This window comes from Squalius cephalus (assembly GCF_949319135.1).
Source record: "Squalius cephalus genome assembly, chromosome: 4".
Taxonomy (NCBI): Eukaryota; Metazoa; Chordata; class Actinopteri; order Cypriniformes; family Leuciscidae; genus Squalius; species Squalius cephalus.
Window position 1 is genome coordinate 13,695,155 of NC_137125.1, and position 21,065 is coordinate 13,716,219.

The window sequence follows — 21,065 nt, forward strand, 5'->3', positions numbered from 1 at the left end:
CAATTAAGATCTTTTTGATGAAATCTGAGAGATCGTAAAACTGATCTATATGATTTGAGTAGTTTAGTCAAACATTTCTGAAGAGAAACTTTTGATAAACAAACTGAATTTAGAGTTCCTACTGAGGCTTTGATTTATAGTGTTTTAAGACTTTGAGCAAGAACAAAGTATGATCAGCAAATCAAGATGGCGCCAGTGTGGTGTTTGGCAAGCCGTCGTCTGTTGTCTATGTCCTCTGTACTAAGTTTATTCGTCTTGTTTGTGTGTTTATCTGCACAAAAAATTACCACAGCGCTTGTTTATGACCGTTCCTTTCTCCTCAATATACGGAGGACTGTTGAAATTTTCTCTGATCCGAATTACGGGGGGTACAAGATTCCTGATCCTCCTTTTTCGACCTTCCTGCCATCTGAAATATGCCGATTACCGGCCTGTGATTACCATCAGAGGAAGAAACGGTATAGAAGACGGGGCACACGTGGCGGTGTGTTGGCACGCGTCAGGAGACACCTCCGTGCCTCGCTGCGTGAAGGCCTGAGTCACGCGGATCTTATAGGTCTGGTTTCCAGTTGTGACCATGGCCGGATTTTGTACTCTTTCAAATACTGTCCCGACTTCGTTTACCCGGAACAACCACGATCAGTGCCATCGTCAAGGAGGCAGTCTAGACTACGCATTTGCAGAAGAGGAGTAAATCTCCGCAACCTTCGTTCATTGGATTATTCCTTGCCGTTGCAGCATCAGCCCACATATCTGGAAACAGACTGCACTGAAGTGAAGATGGCGTTACTAAATGTAAGATCGATCTCAAACAAGACATTCACAATTAATGAACATATTCTATCTCTTGGGCTTGACTTTTTGTTTATGACTGAGACGTGGCTAAATGCCGGTGAACTTGGTCCACTCACTGAAGTTTGTCCTAAAGACTATACATTTTTTAACACGACACGGCCAGTTGGTCGTGGTGGGGGCTTAGCTACTATTTATAGAGATAAATTCAAATGCCGTCTATCTGCCACAGAATTGTTTTCTAGCTTTGAAGCACAGCTATTTAAGAAGGATGGCTGTAATTCAACTTTATGTATATTAGTTTATAGACCCCCAAAGTATAATAAGGATTTTATTAGTGAATTTTCAGATTTTTTATCCTCTGTTGTGCCAAATGCAGATAGGATTTTGATATTGGGCGATTTTAATATACATGTTTGTTGCCCTTCTAAACCTATGGTTAAAGAATTTCTAGAAACTATTGATACTTTTAATCTTACACAGTCTGTTTTTGGTCCTACTCATAAACAAGGGCATACACTTGATTTGATCTTATCATATGGCTTTTCAGTCAGCAACGTAGTTATCAAAGAATTTTTTCTGTCTGATCATAAGATTATTTCTTTTAATATAGATGTTCCTAGCCCTGAACCACTCTGTGTGCCGGTAGCCCGGTATGCTCGTTCTTTTAACTCATCTACATCCGAAAAATTCCTGGATGCTTATATTAGTTCACCAAAAACTCACAAAATTGAGTCAAACAGTCTTGGAGCAAACCCAGATGAGTTAGTGAATATGTTCAATACGTTATGTTCAAACATATTGGATGTCGTTGCCCCGTTTAAATTGAAGAGAATTAGAAGCTGTGTACACCCTTGGTTTAATGATGACACTAGGGCTATTAGACAAAAATGGAGAAAAGCAGAAAGGAAGTGGAAGAGGGACAAATTACAAATATCTTATGAATGTGTTAGGGATTGTATGATCGAATATCAAAAAGTTGTTAAGTTCGCAAAAGCAAAATATTTTTCAGTGCTCATCGCTAAAAATGCACACAGCCCAAGAATACTATTTAATACTATAAATAATGTGTTGAATCCGATCTCTAATTTATATCCTGATCCCTCTCCTATGGCCTGTGAAAACTTCCTAAAGTTTTTTTGCGACAAAATTGATGCTATAAGATCATGTTTTTTGGACTCTTCTTTGAACCTACTTCAGTCATCACCATCACAGAACTTAACACATTTATCTGAGTTTTTTCTAGTGTCTCATAGTCATCTGCAACAAATTTTGCGACAAATGAAGTCCACCTTTTGCTCACTGGATGTTGTTTATCCTCGCCTTTTAACAGATATACTTGATTCTATTACTCCTAGCTTATTGTCAATAATCAATAGTAGCTTAATTAGTGGGATAGTTCCATCTTATTTTAAACATGCCATTGTGCAGCCGCAGCTCAAAAAACCAAACTTTGATCCAACAGTTTTGAACAACTATCGCCCCATCTCTAAACTGCCATTTTTATCAAAAGTTTTGGAGAAGGTTGTGTTTAATCAGCTTTCTTCCTTTTTACAGGAAAATGGCATTTTGGATAAATATCAGTCTGGTTTCAGATCACAGCACAGTACAGAGTCTGCACTGCTTAAAGTACTAAATGATTTATTTCTGATTGTCGACTCTGGTAAATGTGCTGTCTTAATTCTGCTGGATCTTAGCGCGGCATTCGACACTCTCGATCATAGCATTCTTTTAAATCGTTTACAAATTGGTATCCAAGGTTGTGCTTTGGATTGGTTTGCTTCATACCTAACAGATAGAACCTTCTCAGTAGAGACGGGCAATTACATGTCACCTCGTGCACCAGTTTTATATGGGGTTCCGCAGGGCTCGATCTTGGGTCCTGTTTTATTTTCCTTATACATGCTTCCGCTGTATAATATTTTTAGCAAGTATAATGTATCATACCACTGCTATGCAGATGATACTCAGTGTTATGTTCCTCTACATCCAAAGGATGACTCTAGTTTGCAGTGTTTATTTGATTGTTTGAGAGACGTTAAACAGTGGATGTCTGCCAACTTCCTTCAGTTAAATGATTCTAAGACGGAAGTCTTAATCTTTGGCTCATCTACATTCACAGAGGTTGCTGCCAGTAAATTGGGACCTTTATCTGGCAATTGCCATACACATGTTCGAAATCTGGGTGTTACTTTTGACTCTGCTCTGACTTTTGACAAACAGATCAATGGTGTGGTCAGAAGTTGCTTTTATCAGTTAAAGAATATTGCAAAAATTAAGGCATTTTTATCACCCAGAGACATGGAGTCTGTGATACATGCTTTTATTTCATCAAGATTAGATTACTGTAATGTACTATACTTGGGTGTCTCACAGTCTCTATTGTCACGTCTTCAACTAGTCCAAAATGCGGCTGCTAGATTGTTAACAGGAACAAAGAGAAGAGAACATATTTCGCCAGTATTGTTCTCTCTCCATTGGCTCCCAGTCAAACATCGTATTGAGTTTAAAACACTGTTGTTTGTTTATAAGGGATTGCATGGACTGGCTCCTCCATACATCTCTGATCTTCTTTCATCCCACCATAATGTTTTTAGAAATCTTAGGTCAACCAGTAGTCTACAGCTGACTGTTCCAAGGACACGTTTAAAATTAAAAGGAGATCGTGCCTTCTCAGTGGCCGCTCCACAGCTTTGGAACAATCTGCCATTTTACATAAAGAATGCCCCAACATATATTGATTTTAAATCTTTGCTCAAAACCCACTTATTTACTGCTGCTTATGGTCATAAGTGGGCGTAGTGGTTTTGTATTGTATTGTGCATTGTTTATTTGTGGTTTTATGTCTACTTATTAGGATATTTGTGTACACTTTGTACAGCACTTTGGCCAACAGCTGTTGTTTTTAAATGTGCTCTATAAATAAATATGACTGACTGACTGACTGACAGAACATACCACAGAGAAGCATTATCTAAAACCTTGATTTTCCACAAAATATTTTGTGTAGCCAAAAGTTTCTAAAGTGTTAAAAGATATTGCTCTACCCTATCTAAAAAGATTAGGCCAACATCAAACGATTTCATTTTAGTAAGGTCGAAAATATCACAGATAAATGTGTAGCAAATTAACTCAAAAGGGAATGTTATAATAAATGTACTTGTAATTTATGTAATATATGACCTTGTTATAATTAATTATTTATATTTAGATCAGTTAATAGAACTGACTTATTGTATCTGAATTAATATCACAATCAATAAAAAAATAAAAATACAATCAATTAATCTGTTAATCCAGCAAACACTCAGTATTGATCATCTATCAACTCTTAGAGAGTAATATTAGTATGTTGCATAGGTATCAACATATAACATAAATGAACATTCAGATAATTAAAATAGAAATTCATAAGATACCAAAAAATGGTTCAGGTAAGGTTACATTAACTAGTGGTTAAAGCATGCAAAAACAATATAAAATACACTATACAACACAGTAATAATCATACACACAATGTTCAGGAGATATGCATGTTTATTCATAGAAGGTTTTTCTATGAATAAGAGTGTAGCATACATTGACCAGATAACTTTCACTGTTCTGAAGATGAAGCCTCCCTACAACTCTATCAATCCTTCTCAAACATGCACCTAATTTAGAGACTACAGCATCAAGCTCTCTTAGGTGTTTTACAGTATACAGTAACAGTATAACATGTCAAGGAAAGCAGTAAAATGATTGGTCTCTGCAGTGTTTTACTGCATCTAATACAGACAAATCCAACCTATGGTTATAGCCAATGCTAGCCAATGAAGTCTGGGAACATACTTTTCATATTTGAGTATATTCCAAAATATAAATTTTTTGCAAATATAGTACACTGTTCTGAAAACGTTGTAGGTTGAAGTTATAATATAACTTTGTGTTTTCGTTAAGCTTGTTTCTAGAGCTTTCTCAACTTGTTTTTTCATAATGTCTTTTCCTAATTTGTGACTGTGTGCCAAACTGTGTTTATTAAAGGGATAGTTCATATAATAACTGCACGCTATTAATCATTAGTTAAGCATTAGTAAACAGTGAATTCATCATTTATAAAGTATTAATAGATATTAATAAGCAGTTTATAAATACAGCTATAAATGCTTTATACTTGATTTAAAAGCATATCTATAATTTGCTTAATAATTGTATTTTCATACTTTATTAATGATCAATTTATCATTTCTAAATGAAATATTGTATTATTTACAAACCAGTTATTTAGGAGTTGTGAGCAAATGATTAATAAACTATTTAAATGTACATTCATACATCTTGTTATTCAGACATATAGTAATAGTTACTTAGTGTGTTAATAAATGGTTTATTAAAATGTATTTCTACTGTAATTCAGGGTTAATTCAGGTCGTTTTAAAACATTTAGTAGTTGTTAGTTAACTGTTTTGTGAGCTCATCTAAAGTGAGGACTTTTTATGCCTTGTAAAGTATTTACAAAGGAGATTTAAAGGCTGTTAATATTTTGATGTTCTGTATCACTGTGTTGTGTTTGTTTCCTTTTTTTGTTTAGAAGATAACTGAGTCTTTAAATATCCTTTATAAATGCTTTACAAGGTATGAATAGTCCTCACTTTAGATGAACAATGTAATTCAATTTCGTGGAAAAGTTTTCCTTAATTTAATTAAGTTTATTCAACAGCTTTTTTTTGCTTTTTTTGAGTGCATGTTAAGAATTATTTTAAATCTTTTTTATAATTATTATTCTGTTAATCTTTTGATACGATTCCCTAGAGTCATTGGAGCAATAGTCTGCACATGTTGCAATCTCCACTGCTCTAGGGGAACATGAGGCAGATTATGTTAATAGGAAGTCCTATCACAGCCTTAATGTTCAGGTAAGAGATGATGTGAATATGTGAGATGATTATTTTTTTGAGATGAATCTTTAAATTAATAGTCACATTAACAGATATAACAATGATCTACTAAACATTTCATCTGCAGACGACTTGTGGTCATGAACGTATGTCACAAGTTTGGATGCCAAATGGCCTGGCTCAGTGCATGACCAGGAATTTTCCGTGAGTCTGTGTTGTGTCAGCACTTTGAGGAAAGCAAGTTAAATTTGGTACAGTACAAAACACTGTTAATTTGAATTGGGACAGCAAAACCTACACAATAACCCGTAAACAGGAAAATAACAGAATCACAGCAAACAGGATTCAATTCTGTTGTAAAACACCTCTTAAAATATCATTCATGAGTTGACTTGTTCATATAATCTTTGTATTGGATAGGAAAGAACATACTTGCTGTCCTTGGTAGAGGGCTTGAGCTGGAGACTCGACCCGAAGTCCAACCCCAAACTGACAGGGAACTCAAGCGCCACACCAGAGAGATCAGAGCCTGTCCACATCTGAGCAAAAACATGAGAGACTGAAGACTGGAAACAAGTCATCAAGTCGTCACAGTCACATTTGCTTTGTTTTAAAAGTCAAGTCAAGACGTCATCTTTATCTATATAGCACATTATATAAGTCATAAGTCAAAGATTACGTTCAATGTTTAACCTTGTATAATTGTATCTATTTTTATTTTATTTTATTTTTTCTTAATGTCATTTTATTTGTCCTGTTTTCATAACCTATGTCCTGGGGTTTATTGTTACTGTTATGTATTTGTTACATTTTCTTTCTTTCTTTCTTTCTTTCTTTCTAATGTAATACTATAATACATGTACTACTTAATATTTTATTGTTTAACATTCATTTTGTCATCATTTGCTATATCCAGCAAAGTAAACAATCAGATTGAAGGGCGATTCTTACAAAACTATTTTCTGCAAGCTTCAAGGACCCTTGGAGACTCCAAAAGGACACCAAATAACCAAATGATGTGTCCATATAATTCTATTATATATAATAAATTCATGCACACCAAAGCACCCATGAAAAAAAACATTACACTGAATTCTGTAAAGTTTCTTCTGTGTAGTATGTGCACAGAGCAACAACAAAGAGCCCGTGTCATTTCAGACGAGTCAAGCTGCGATACCGAACAGGACCCCATGGAGTTGCCAAAAACCCTAAATCACGGGGGTTCGGGATCGTGGCTTGACCGTTTATTCCACAGCACAGCATCTATAGCGTTGACAACATGAACTCAAGTTTTAAACTAGCAAAGTACATTTTAATGCACATGCAATTCAACAGCAAGCTTGTGCTGCTTATATTATTAAACATAGCTTTGCATTAGCCATCATGCATTAATCACATTTAAAAGGAAAAACAAAACATTTGAAATCTCTACATTATTAACATGAAACGTCGCGCGTCGCGTTCATGGCTCTTGTCTGTAGGCTATATAGTTTTCCTCCCATAGAGCATATTATAAAGAAAAGGCTTAACGTCAATGCAGTAAAACGGTGATATTTAAACTCAGTGGCCAATACACCTTATTGAACATGCAACGCGCTATTGCACGTTAAGCGTTTTATAATGATTTTCTATTGGTGTTGTTCATAATCTAATGTAATCTGTTTGCCTCTATAAAGTATGCTTTATTAATAAGGTAGGCCTATATTGTGTACTAAATTTGGTGCTTCAATATCACTCACATTAAGTGTCTTAAATGGGTAAGAACGCTTGATTACGCTGCCATTGTCTGTTTTAGCAGAATACTGCCATCTAGTGGTAGCAGGTTTTCTCAGACAGCTGTGTGTGGATCGAGCCAGGCGAAACCAGCGAAATGAAAGTCTCAAAATCCAAATGAATCAAATAGGATTGACTCAGAAACGAGTCAATGAATGCACGCGTGTCACCTCATCCACAAATACACATCTTACTTACAAATTCTGGCCTACATTAATACAAAATCGAGGTTTTGTATTAACTATTTCTCTATTTGTACAAAATGAATGCTGCACATTCATGTGATTTTGGATTTTGCACACACAAGTTGTATTGTATTAGTTTAAATGTAGTGACGCACATTTGTGAATTTGTCAAATAGATGGGTAGTTGTGCACACATTAATAATTAGCACCAGGCCTATTCATTTGAAGTTGTTTGTGTGTGGGTTGTGAAATGCTTAAAAACCGCGAAAATAAAATCTCAAAATCAAAATGAATCAAAAGAGATCAACTCAGAAAAGATGTCAATGAATGCACGTGTCACCTGATCCACACATGCACATCTTGTTGCATGCGCAAATTATGATATACTAATACAAAAGAAAACATTTGTATTCACAAAAGTGTCTCTATTTGTTCAAATTGCTACACATTCATTCAATTTTGAATTTTGCACACGCAAGTTGAAAGGCATGGATAAAACATTTCTGCAACATGTATCAAGTTCATTGATAATTGTGCTTGCACATGTTAATCATTTTGATACTATATTCATCCCATACCACTCCATCTATCTGTATCTAGACTTGTGTACTCTTTTTACAGTTACCAAATAACATGAATTTGGTTTAATTAATGTTTAATGATAATTTATTTCTATCAAACCATCTTTTTAATTTACACATTTCTGAAGTAGTAGTCTCCAAAAAGCTCCTGTAATTTCTCCCCAGAACAAAAAATATAAGTATCATCCGTGAATAGAACTTTCTATGTAATTTGAAGGCTTAGAATAAACCCTATACTTAAAATCGCTCTAATTTTTCCTTCTTAGGGCAACCAATCAATTACAGTCGTCAAAAGATTGTGTCATATGTAGCAATGGGGTCAGCCTCACCTTCTCACTAAGATGACAGTTTTTGTCTTTTCCTTGCTCAGAGTTTCTCTTAGATCGGTCCCGAATCGCTCTTAAGTTAAGACTCCTACGTTAATGTTTTTAAGCAAAATTAGGAGTTTTCTGAGAGGATTCTTAGAAGCTTTAAGAATACAGGCCCAGGTCTTTAGCATCTATACACAATTGGCACCCTACTTGGAGTACGCAGATGCGTCACGTGGGCATTAACACTTAACTCAAGAGTCTTACCCTGAGTGCAGGACTTATCACCCTGAGTGCAGGACTTAGTCGTCCAACACAATCACTCAGTTATGATCATCTGGGCGTAAAATCTTTAGTACTTCTGTTTCCAAGCTGCAACATTCAAGAATACACTCTCAAGTTGCTCTTTGCAGGAGCAAAGTTTTATTTGACAACGGCCAGGAGCATTCAGTCACAACAACCAAAAAACTCCCAGGACAGAAAAATACACACATATCCATACCTTACAGTTGAGTCAAAAAAGAAAACAGTGTTACAAGTCTTCTTCACTGAGATTGGTTATACTGATCTGGTGATTGGTTTGTAATGATCTAAGCTAATCATACGGCTGTTAGCTCTACTGTGCTAAGCATTTTTGTTAGTCTAATCAGATAACATGGTATGTATATAGATAATTCACAGCTTGCTCTATTCTTCTACCAGTACACCAGCTGCTGAAGACACAAGGTTATCTGTTGTTGTTTATCTGGTAAGGCTTGTCATTTGTATCAAGGCTTTCATGCAATCATTTTATTGAACAGTAAACTCATTGAACACATTTCTACGTTAGAAAATGTTTGAGTAAAAAAGCTTCCTGGACTCTTACCTTTGCATTGTTAGTGTCATACACCACTGATTGAGTCACAGGTAAACATGTTTTGTCTGATACCCAGGAGAAAGGCAGACATTGTTGGGAATTTCCAGTGAATTTCATCAGGGGTAAAAAAACACCACAGATTAACAGTGAGTATGTGGTTGCACATTCTGGGAAGACTCCAAGTTCTTGTATTTGCTAACACATGATAAAGTTCCTGATTTTGAAAGTGAAAAACCAAGAGTTAAACTGCACATTGCTATTTGCTCAGTCAATAAAAGTGGATGTAAGTCAGTCAGGGAATAACCAGAGATAAACTGAGAGACCAGGGAAATCCTCTAACTTAAGAAGGAGTGAAGGAGTGTCTAGGATATACAGATATAATGTGAAGAAGCTACAAACTGTATACAACTCAGATCGAGCTGCTGAAGTCAAGTAAAGCAAAAGAGTAAGTGACGTTCCTTCATCCATGGGTTATACAACAGATAGTAAATATCATTGGCTTAGCATAAAAGCTATTACGCATAAGGAGAGTCACCCTAAGCCATGTATAAGTGTGTGTGTGATTGAACTCTACACATTGACATGTCTTGATAAAGTTTAGGGTCATGTCTTGTTACAGCTTCAAATGACTTTGTTCATGAACTAAACCCAGTAAAGTTATAGACCAGAGGACCAGAATTGGGGCTGATATTTTATCTGGACACAAACAAAGCTTACAGCATTTTAGTCTCATTCAGTGTGCTTGTGTCATTTGTGGTGAACGTGTGTATGTGTGCATTATGTGATTGTGGATGTCTGGATGTGTTAAAAGATGTGGTTTATATTGGACTGTTTATAAATGTTTAAGTCAGTATATTCAGTGGTTTTTGCCTGTTTCTCTTTCCACATGTGTATGTGTGTGTTAAGATGACATGAGAAACACTTTTACACAAACTTTCCCAAACAGAAAAAAGGAAAAAGCTGCTCATCTGGGGAATCACTGTATTGTGTACTGTAGATTTACTGGAATATCTTTATAACTTTTTACTTCTAGTACACTGCATTTTATTTATTTATTGGCATTTTAAATGTGTGTATCTGTTGTACAGCTGTACTCTCCAGTGATCATGGATACACCAGTCTGCTTGATTGACACTGGGTCAGAAGGGAAGCTGTGTGTGCAGGAGTCAGCACTACAGATCCTGCAGCAGATCCAGGAGCCAGTGGTGGTGGTGGCCGTGGTGGGTCTCTACCGCACCGGGAAGTCCTACCTGATGAATCGCCTCGCAGGGAAACAGACAGGTTAGAACTGTACAGTGCTGAGAGCATCCAGAAGCTTGAGAGAAACATTGTGCAGTTACATGCATAAAAGTCATTGTGGGGTTTTTTTTTTTTGGTGTGGCATAATCAGGATTTGCGCTGGGCAGCACCATTGAGTCCAAGACAAAGGGCATCTGGATGTGGTGTGTGTCTCATCCCACTAAAGCAGGAACCACTCTGGTGCTGCTGGACACTGAGGGACTCGGAGACGTGGACAAGGTGACGTAACAGCCTGTATGAAAGCATACATCAGAACCTTTGATGAGAAAACTAAAGTTAAAGTTTTCAGCATTTACAATTATAGGTGTTGGACATATTTTGAGAGACCAGTTCACAGGAAAGAACCAGTTCAAAAGAACAATTTGTCCACAAACCAGACATCAATAACCATTCATGTGTTAGTTTCTGACACATTTTAACCACCAGGGTTTGCACAGTTCCACTATATACTGTCAGGGGTTTGTGTATGATAACAATCTTGTAATGTCATTCTTTGTCAAATGATTGAATCCAATCTGTCTCAGGGGGACTCAAAGCATGATACAAAGATCTTCTCTCTGGCCGTCCTTCTGAGTAGCACTATAGTCCTGAACAGCCGAGGAACTATTGACAACAGGGCCATAGAGGAATTGCAGTATCCTTTCATTCATACATTTTACAATTTTCAAGTTGATATTTCATGGATTAGTACAATGGTATGTTGGTTTCCCTGAAAATTTACAAAATAGCATTATTTTCTCAACTTCCTCGTTAGTCTTAAACAACTTTTAGTAACCCCGGTTCCCTGGAATGAGACGCTAGGATATTGATGCTATGCTATGGGGAACCAATACCCCCTATGCCATGCTGAAGGAATGCCTACCTCACTGAGCTGTAAATATGCACAAACATAATCAGCATAGTTAAAATTGATTACCAAGCCAGAGTCAGAGCATGTCAACCCCAAGGGAGTATCTAAAATGACTTATAAAGACTGTATAGTGGTTCCAGTCCTTAAGCCAGTGGTTCCCAAACTTTTCCCCCTTTTCAATATTTGAAAGCATATTTTCAAGTAAAGGTGAGAAATGCCTCATCATATTTTTTCTTTTCACCGAATGCAACGGCAGTACTACAACAGCTGATGTCTACTGGACGTGATAAAGCAAACATTGCAAATATATTTGTCCTTTGTGTAAGAGCACTGGAGTTCATCAGAAAAAGCACATCGCGCCCAGTAACTTACATGTCAGTTTGTGTTTGCATTTTTTCAGTTTCCCGCCACTCCTTTGTTTCCATAGTCAACGCCATCATTAGTTAATTTGGTTCAGCTGTAATTAATTGATGTTTGGTTGTGTTTTCCTCCATAGTCTCTCCTAGTCCCTAGTTAGTTCAGTAAAGTCTTATTATTCCTCATCGTGCGTATTTTTTAGCACCACCAATCATAACAGATTGAACATAAGTTGGTTCTATTTGATTTAGTTTGGTCGCACCTTCGCACCTGGTGTAGACCCTTTGTTTTGGTATTTGTGAATCTGAAGTATAGGCTATTCGTCATATGTTGTACATTTACCATTCACTAGCAATCCTTTCACAAAATTGCCCATGCTTAGAACAGAATCATCCATCATTCATTTATATTTCTACACGTCTCCCTGCAGTACTCAATTCTGATCCTTCAATCATGCCATCTAGTGGTGTTATTGCACAACAACAACCACTACAACTGATAACAGAACGTTCAAGCGTTTACTGCATCATTTTGAGATAATAAATAAATATTTTGTGTTCAATTATTTACTTATCTGGCGAGTAGCCGCATAATGGATAATTACCCAGTGTAGTCTTTTATCACCCTGCAGAGATTTCTTTTGCATAATAATCCGCTGACTGTACACTATTCCTCACCCTTGCCATGCCAGAATTTTGTTACGTTTAGTGACATGTTACAATGTTTACAAGGTAGAATGACTGGTAGGCTACTTTTTTTTTTTATTGCTCAACACAAATTTCACGATTTCAATTGAAATCTTGTGATTGGATTCCGATCTTGATTCATTATCGATTCATTATCGATTTTGGATAGATATTAGGTACAGTAGATACATGTTAATTTTTCTCAAGAAAAAAAATCTCACCTAATGCTTTAAACATACAGAGAGCCCTGTCAGCTGGTATTAAAGGTTAAACATAACAACTCAAATTAAATAAAATGTGTTTTTTACTAGGCTATAATAATGTTACAATATTTTAATGATACAAGTAAAAATATAATAAATATTTAATATAGTGCACATATTAAGCAAAAATACTCCATCTATATATAATTTGTCTAGCCAACTAACATGCTATCAAATGGCTTTCCTGAGGTAAATGTAATGTTCTGCGATATAATTGTTCTCCAGCGGTTTTATTGACCTCTTTCCGTGGTTGAAAAACACTGATCGATCGATATTATGTACGAGGCATAAACATTATGGTAAGTTGTACTGTATCTTTCAACACATTGTTCATTCATGTTTATTTACTATTAATTAGTAAAGAGTAAGAGATGTTCGGTTCACGGACCACGATCTGTAACGTCACATTTACAAGCGCCAAAACGTTATTGTTTGAATTTCGTGAATAGAATTGACAGAATGAGAGATAATATAAGTGCTCTGTCTACTTTGTCGGTCTCTGTGTCCTCTGTGCTTCGCGATTTTTCTGTGTGAGAAAATGGATGTGTGGCGTGAGAGCGTGTGAAAAGTGTCTCATGCTGAATTCAGTGTTGGTTATCTTATAGCCAAAATATCGCCATATAACAGAGGTAGAGGTTTTCTTGCCACCAGTTCAGTGTCCTTCTGCTCAGCATCCATCTTCACCTGTTCTCTGCGATGCACATCGAGAAAAGTCATGACGTGACCATACGCGCTACACATGCCACTGCCTAAACTCAAACTGACTGACTGGTCTTCTTTTTATTAGCGGTGTAGAAAATGGGCAAACAGCTCTCAGAGAGAATGGGTTGTCATGTCCACACATGCATTTATTTATTTCATAAAATATATAATCATATAATCGCATAGGCTTGACATCGTGATTGCGATATGATTAATCGTGCAGCACTAGTCCAAACTCAGTCCCGGAGGGCCACTGTCCTGCAAAGTTTATCTCCAACTTGCCTCAACACACCTGCCTGGAAGTTTCTAGTATGCCTAGTAGGACCTTTATTAGCTGGTTCAGGTGTGTTTAATTGGGGTTGGAGCTAAACAGGACAGTGGCCCTCCATGAGCATGATTGGACACCCCTGCTCTATAGCAATGGAAGTACTGGCCTTTACAACCTTCCTTCCTCCCTGGCAGGACAGGTGTTAGCCTTATAAGGCCCCTAGAGCAAAGCTCTAAGACAAATGGCTCCGCTATGTCCATACCTTGACAAAGCGGCCGGTATGGTCCATCAGCGGCAGCAGGACCTGAGCCATGATGTGTAGACGCTCGACATACAATCAATCGGCTTCTGATGACAAAAAAAGATGACATGTATTACAGATGCCTTTTTTTTACTCATGGATGCTCCACATACAGTATACTGCCATATGCCAATGGACTGCCATATGCCAGTGATTACTCTCAGATAGTTCTCTGTTTTCTCTATGCCGTTTTTTTATGTTCTCTGTTTCCTTAGTATTCAAACCTAAACCACTGCCAGATATGTCACAGAGCTGACTGAGTATATAAAGGTCAAATCATCTGATGAGGATGAAGATGACTCAGAGTTTGTTAAGTTCTTCCCTAGTTTCATCTGGGCTGTGAGGGACTTCACCCTGGAACATAAAATCAATGGCAAATACGTGACTGAGGACCAATACTTAGACTATGCCCTGAAGCTGAAACCAGGTAATATTTAAATTGAGCTTTTAAATGACCTGATCATCATTGAAAATAGTGTGTAAGAGATACTGTACAGCCAACTAGAATCAAAAAATAAACCCTGACTGGAAGGTCAGAGTCTGTTTTAAATACAATTTTAGAAAATATCACTGAGCCTGAGAAAAACTTAACTTAAACTAATAATCTAATTTCTGTTCAAGCATGCAGGCAACCAAGAGCAACAGGGAATAGCAATTTACAAGCAACACTGTATTTTCCTAACTTCTTTGACAAAAATGTGTTTCGTATCTTTTAAAGGCACTTCAAGAACAGTTAAAGAGTTCAACCTTCCACGGGAATGTATCCGAAATTATTTCCCATCCCGGAAGTGTTTTACTTTCCCGTTTCCAACCAACCCAGAGAATGTGTCTCGTCTGGAGAGCTTGGATCCTGCTGACCTTTCCCCAGATTTCCAGAAGGTCTCAGATCATTTCTGCAAGTTCATCTTTGACAGGAGTGAAGTGAAAAAGCTGAAAGATGGACACACAGTCACAGGCAGAGGTGATTCAATAGGATATGTTAAATGATGTGATGTGACAAATTTGCAAAATAAACAGCCCGGTCTCACCCCAAAACGTCATGTACTGACGGGTCTTGACCATACGGCAACATACGACGAAAAGGGTACCCCTAAAACGTCCATATGAGACGAAGACATAAGCGCACCAGCAGCGCCTCCTAGCGGTACCCTAACGCATACCTAAACCTACCCATAACCCGAATAGTCACATATGGACGTTTTAGGGGTACCCTTTTCGTCGTATGTTGCCGTATGGTCAAGACCCGTCAGTACGTGACGTTTTGGGTTGAGACTGTGTTAAAATAAACATTAATATATTATTAACTTACTATATTCAATTACACTAGTGAATAGCACAGCGGTCAGCTGTTTTGAAGTAGTAACCAGACACATGTATTTCTCCTGTAGTTGTTGCTAAACTGCTGTCAACGAGGAACCATTTTGGTTAAAAAACCTAAGCTTCTCTTTATTAGATTGTGTTCTCATTGCACTGTAATGCCCCATACCAGCAGGAGGAAAAACACTAATTTCTAAATCGAAATGTTCTTCCATCTTTGTGATGTAATTGCACTGAACTGGGAGACACAATGTAAGCTCCTAATCTTCAGAAGAGAGTGGCAAATGCTTATTATTCCCACTAAAACTAGCATAAATTATGACATTGTTAATGACACTTTCTGGACTGCATGTTAATAATCTACAGCTGCCCAGTTAATTTACTTGTGCCTGACCCTTCTCCTTCCCTGAAGTTCTTGGTCAGCTGGTGAGGACATACGTAGACACCATCTCCAGTGGTGAAGTTCCATTTCTGGAGAATGCTGTGATCGCCATGTCAATGATTGAGAATGAGGCTGCAGTGAAGGAGGGGCTTCAGGTTTACAAGAGTGGAATGGAGAAGCTGAAGGACTCTTTCCCTCAGGAACTGAAGGAAGTGTCTTCAGAACACCAACGTCTTAGCAGCCTGGCAACACAGGTCTTCATGAAGCGTTCCTTTAAGGACAGTGAGGGGATATTCATGAAATGTCTAGAGGTAATGCCCAGTTAATAATATACAATTCCTATTAAATTGTTATTAAAGTATCTATCTATCTATCTATCTATCTATCTTAATTAATTATGTGCCGATTAATTCATTACCCCCAAAAGATCACTTAAAGTCATTATTGTGTTAAATGAGAAAATCATAAATTAGACATTACAAAAAGTAGCTTTAGAAATAAAGTTTAATTCAACATTGAATTTATTATTTTTTTAAAAAACTTTAGACTACAACAGCCATGATTACTAAACATTCTTCAAAATATCTTCTTTTATGTTGCATAAATGAAAGAAATTCATTGCAGATTTAAAACAACATGGGCATGAGTTAATGTAATTTTCTTTTTAAATAAAACTGCCAGTAGGTGGCGGTAAATGTCTAAATGAGTCATTCCTTTTCAATGGCTATTTATCAATGGGCCATTGTATAATTGGTTCACACAATAGTTATGCTCTGGCTTTATAAGGTAATATTTTTGTTGGCAAAATTTTGCAATAACAGACATTATCGTGTTTATATAATATTAACTTCTTATTTATTGAACTGCTGTAGAAAAACAGTATCACAATTGCACTTGTGCTATTTGGGACAAAAACAGCTTGTGATATTGGGTTCGTTACTTGTTTGTTATTGCTCAACTATATCATATATAGATATGTGACAAAAACACATGACCTCTACTGGCTTAACAAAAATATAACTATTTTTATGATTTTTTATGAAGAAAAATAAGAAAGTATTGGTGAATGAGGCCAATTGTTTTGACTGTAATGAGTAATGTATCTGAATCCGAATCAAAAGCTAAAAACTAAGATTATTTTAAATGGCCATTGTATATTAAACCATTTTTTCAATAGTTGTAGTCTCTAAATCAGGGGTGCCAAATCCTGCTCCTGCCGATCGACTGTCCTGCACAGTTCATCTCCAACTCAAATCAAACACCCCTGAAGCAACCAATTAAGGTCTTTAGGATCACTTGAAAATTAAAGGCAGGTGTGTTTGATTAGGGTTGGAGATGAACTGTGCAGGACAGTCGATCGGCAGGAGCAGGATTGGGCAACCCTATTTTAAATGATTAATTAAGAGGTGTATATATACAGCAGACTTACCTCCGTTCATCAACAGTTTAACAGCATCCCTCCACCACCCCATCTCTTCACTTCTAGTCTTAACTACTCTTACAGCACGCCAAATACGCATAATCTTTACTCTGTTTAATTTGATGTAAGTGTGAACTCGTGAAATGGTATTTAAAGTTTTCTGTTTCTAATATTTTGTGTGATGCTGCAGGAAGACATTAATAAACTCTTTGATGGATACCTGTGCCAAAACGAGGAGGCTTCAAAAAAAAGATGTGAGAATCTCCTGTCATCCCTTTCTGCACCAATGACAGAAAAACTCAAGAAAGGATTTTATGCCAGATCTGGTGGTTATGTTCTCTTCTCCCAGGACCTTGAAGACATTGTAAAGGAATACAAAATCCAAGCCAATAAAGGAGTCAAGGTGAGTATAAACATTTTACACAATTGCTGTAACATCACAAGGCGCGTTTCCATTAAAGATTTGCGCAAAAGTTTTACGATTTTTTTTTTCTAAATATCGATAAAAAACGCTTGCGAAATGACGGCGTTTCCATTAACCGATGTTATGCGACTAAAACGTCATTTTTTCTTATCGCGATAAGTCATTCCAAAAATCATGACAACGGACGTTGGTAAGTTAATATACAGGTGCTGGTCATAAAATTAGAATATCATCAAAAAGTTGATTTATTTCAAGAATTCAACTTAACAGGTGAAACTAATATATTATATAGACTCATTACATGCAAAGTGAAATATTTCAAGCCTTTATTTGTTATAATTTTGATGATTATGGCTTACAGCTTATGAAACCCACGAAATCAAAATCCCAGAAAATTAGAATATTACATGAAATCACACAGTAATTACACAGTGATACCATGGTCATTGAACCAGGCCTTGGTTATTTTGGCAGTGTGGGCAGGTGCAAATCCTACTGGAAAATGAAGGAAGCATGAAGTGCTCTGAAAATGAAATTTGATGATATTCTAATTTTATGACCAGCACCTGTATATCACAGCCACGTACCGCACTATTATTAATGGAAGAAAACGTAGGCGTGTTATCCAAGCATTAATGGCAAGGAAAGACCCTTATACTGTGAGCGGCACATATGAGGTGTTTCTGGGTTTTTCTCACTCATTTCTGCTTCGAGGTCTTGATTGTGGCATTTCTTAGAGGTTTAGAATCCAGTATTTCTGTCATTATTTTGTCTTTTATGAATTTAATGAAGAACTCTGTCTCGTATTCTGTCCAAACACACCACGCTTTCTAAGTCAGGTGACCTCTAAATGCGCACAAACTGTTTCCATTGCAGTTTTGCGAAATATTCCTTTTTCGAATTGCCTGAAAAACCACTTCATGCGAGCGTAAAACTTTTTTGCGAAAAATGGGAGTTTTTGCGAAATTGACGCGTTTCCATTGGGCGTATTTTCAATTCGCAATTTGCGCAATTTGAAGGGTAATGGAAACACGGCTACAGATTTCAGATGTTTTCAATTTATAAGAGGTTTGTCATGTTTTCCTAGAATATCTGTTCATAGAATGTGGGAAACAGTCGATTAGGGGTAGAGAAATCAACTGGAAACGAGTAGATTCCTGGTCTGAATCCTGATTCCTTGTGGAAGAATCCTTATGCAAGACATTGAGTCCTCGGTTGTTGGGACATGGACACTTGTAATAGTACTAGCAGCAGTTTTCAGATTATCATGTGTGTTGTCCACAGGCAGAAGACACACTTGAAGAGTTTCTGAAGCAGAAGTGTGTGGATTCTAACGCCATTCTGCAGGCGGACAAGAAACTGACCGAGAAGGAGAAAAAGATTATGGGTGAGAGTCTTTTGCATCCTGGATGAGGCAACAATAGCACCATCTAGTGGAGAAAGCCAGTACATCTGTGATCTGTGTTTCAGCTTTAATAGTAAACATTTCATACAATGTTATCAATTTGATACATTTCTTGCATGCAAAATATTGTTTAGCACTTAGTTTCGAAGAACAGTACACAATACCCTTGGCTGGCTGATCATCTGCATAAAGTCTTGCTAGAGGGAGGCACTAGACTGCATTGCAACCATCACGCATTGTTGGAATCATACAGAACTCTTCAATTTTTAAGATGTGCATCACTTATATAACACCTCACAGATAAAACTTCCAGCACTTTGTATGATAGGGAATATTACCATTTTCCCCAGTTTGTATTGAATAATACAGATGCATGTTATTCAAGAGCCTTGTGCTGATCAGTGTACAAAATGAACATGAACAACTCTAGGTTGACCAGTCTTTAACAACTCTCAGTGAATTGTGTCAATGCCTCATTGAAGTGAAAAGTCAAGATATGCATTGCATTTAAAAAATGGTGGAAATTTACAGTTTTTTTGCACTTTCCATTGAATTGTATTTCGTTTGCTTTAAAATCTTCCAGAGGAAAGAGATAAGGCTGTTCTCCTGGCTCAGGAAATAAATACCAAGGAACAGAAGCAGCAACAACTTGAAGAGAAGATGGAAGCAGAGAGAAAGAGTAACGAAGAGAGGATGAGACAGATGAAGGAGAAGATGGATGAGGAGATCAGGCTCCAGAGAGAGGAGGCTAAACGTGCCATGGACAGTAAACTGAGGGAGCAGGCTGATCTGCTGGAGAAGGGCTTTGAGGAGAAGGCAGACAGGATGACTAAAGAGATGGAGGACTTCAGGAGGAAGAATAAAGAAGCAGAAAAGAAAAGTGACCAGCTGTTTAAAAATATGATAGAAAACATGAACAAAAGACATGATGAGACTATGAAGCTAATGATGAGGCAACACAGTGAGCAGATGAAGGCTATCATGAGCATGCAGAGGCCTAAGTCAGACTCCTCCTCTCTAATCTTGCGTCTGATACTCGGCGGTCTCAGCAGTGTTTTTTTCTCAGGTTCGTGTCCCCGTTAATGCAGCTAATCTCTCAATATAGCACTCAGCCTTGGCCTAGACTACTTCTGGTACAAATATGACATACAAAAATGTTTGAAACAGCTTCACAAACACACACATAGGTGGAGCTTTCAGGGGGCCCAGACCCCCTATTGGCTAAAAGATATTACTAAAGATAAAAATTAAAAAATATTCTCAACCCCAAAATAGATATACATATTGATGTAGGTATTCTTTTACATTTGAAAATGTTATTTTCTAAATGAATCCAATTAACTTACTAACCCCTCCCCCAAAGGTTGACCCCACCTGTCACACCGCCTACTACACAGCATCTCTTACTGTCAGCAAGAGGTACGCCGAGTCAGAGTTCTTCACATTGAAGCAGACATTACAGTGACACTCCCTGGGAAAAATGTTAATAAAAAAAAAAGGTGTTTAACAGTTTATTAAGTCAGACACTGTATATTCATCCCCCAAAGCACCATGGCTTTGTATCTTTGTATCATTTGGTATATTGAATAATACAATGTTCTTTTTAAATTCTAGATAACATTGCTGGTCAAAGTGTAAACATGTTTCTTCTGGTCATAATATTTGTATTTATCACCTGTCCATACACACTGCACCAAGTCCTTGTGTAGTGGTTTCTCTTTCAATATGTCACTAATTTAATTAAATAACCACAGATTTCCAATTATTGTGTTAAGTGTTCTTTGAACAAATTTAATGATCAGTACTGTCATTCGTTTCCTTCCGAAGTGCTGTTTATATGCATATTCCACAGGTGTTTATCCGTATTTTGAATCAAACAATTGAATCAAATTCATTGTGAATTTGTGTTGTGTTTTAGGAGTGAAGGAAATGTCTGTAAAATGAACAGATGTCCTGGAAGAAAATTACTGGTATATATTTTTTTTAGTGTAGTGGGTTAGGAATTTAATCAATCCAATT

The 21,065-nt window shown here is 36.9% G+C and overlaps 1 protein-coding gene across 1 annotated transcript; it reads left to right on the plus strand.

The window, feature by feature from the left end:
* Positions 1-9,754: 9,754 nt before the first annotated feature.
* LOC307157073 (guanylate-binding protein 4-like) lies at positions 9,755-20,806 on the plus strand. Its single transcript, XM_079868846.1, has 10 exons — positions 9,755-9,817; positions 10,461-10,653; positions 10,763-10,890; positions 11,196-11,305; positions 14,338-14,525; positions 14,817-15,059; positions 15,828-16,108; positions 17,408-17,620; positions 18,926-19,028; positions 19,630-20,806. The coding sequence occupies exons 2-10, from the start codon at positions 10,479-10,481 to the stop codon at positions 20,127-20,129; spliced, it is 1,941 nt and encodes a 646-aa protein (XP_079724972.1). The 5' UTR covers positions 9,755-9,817; positions 10,461-10,478; the 3' UTR covers positions 20,130-20,806.
* The last annotated feature ends 259 nt before the right edge of the window (positions 20,807-21,065 follow it).

Excerpts from the sequence above, each read along its gene's own strand:
- LOC307157073 (XM_079868846.1), top strand. The coding sequence starts at position 10,479 with ATGGATACACCAGTCTGCTTGATTGACACTGGGTCAGAAGGGAAGCTG. Across the intron at positions 14,526-14,816 it reads TGCCCTGAAGCTGAAACCAG|GCACTTCAAGAACAGTTAAA; the intron begins GTAATATTTAAA and ends TATCTTTTAAAG. Across the intron at positions 15,060-15,827 it reads ACACACAGTCACAGGCAGAG|TTCTTGGTCAGCTGGTGAGG; the intron begins GTGATTCAATAG and ends CCTTCCCTGAAG.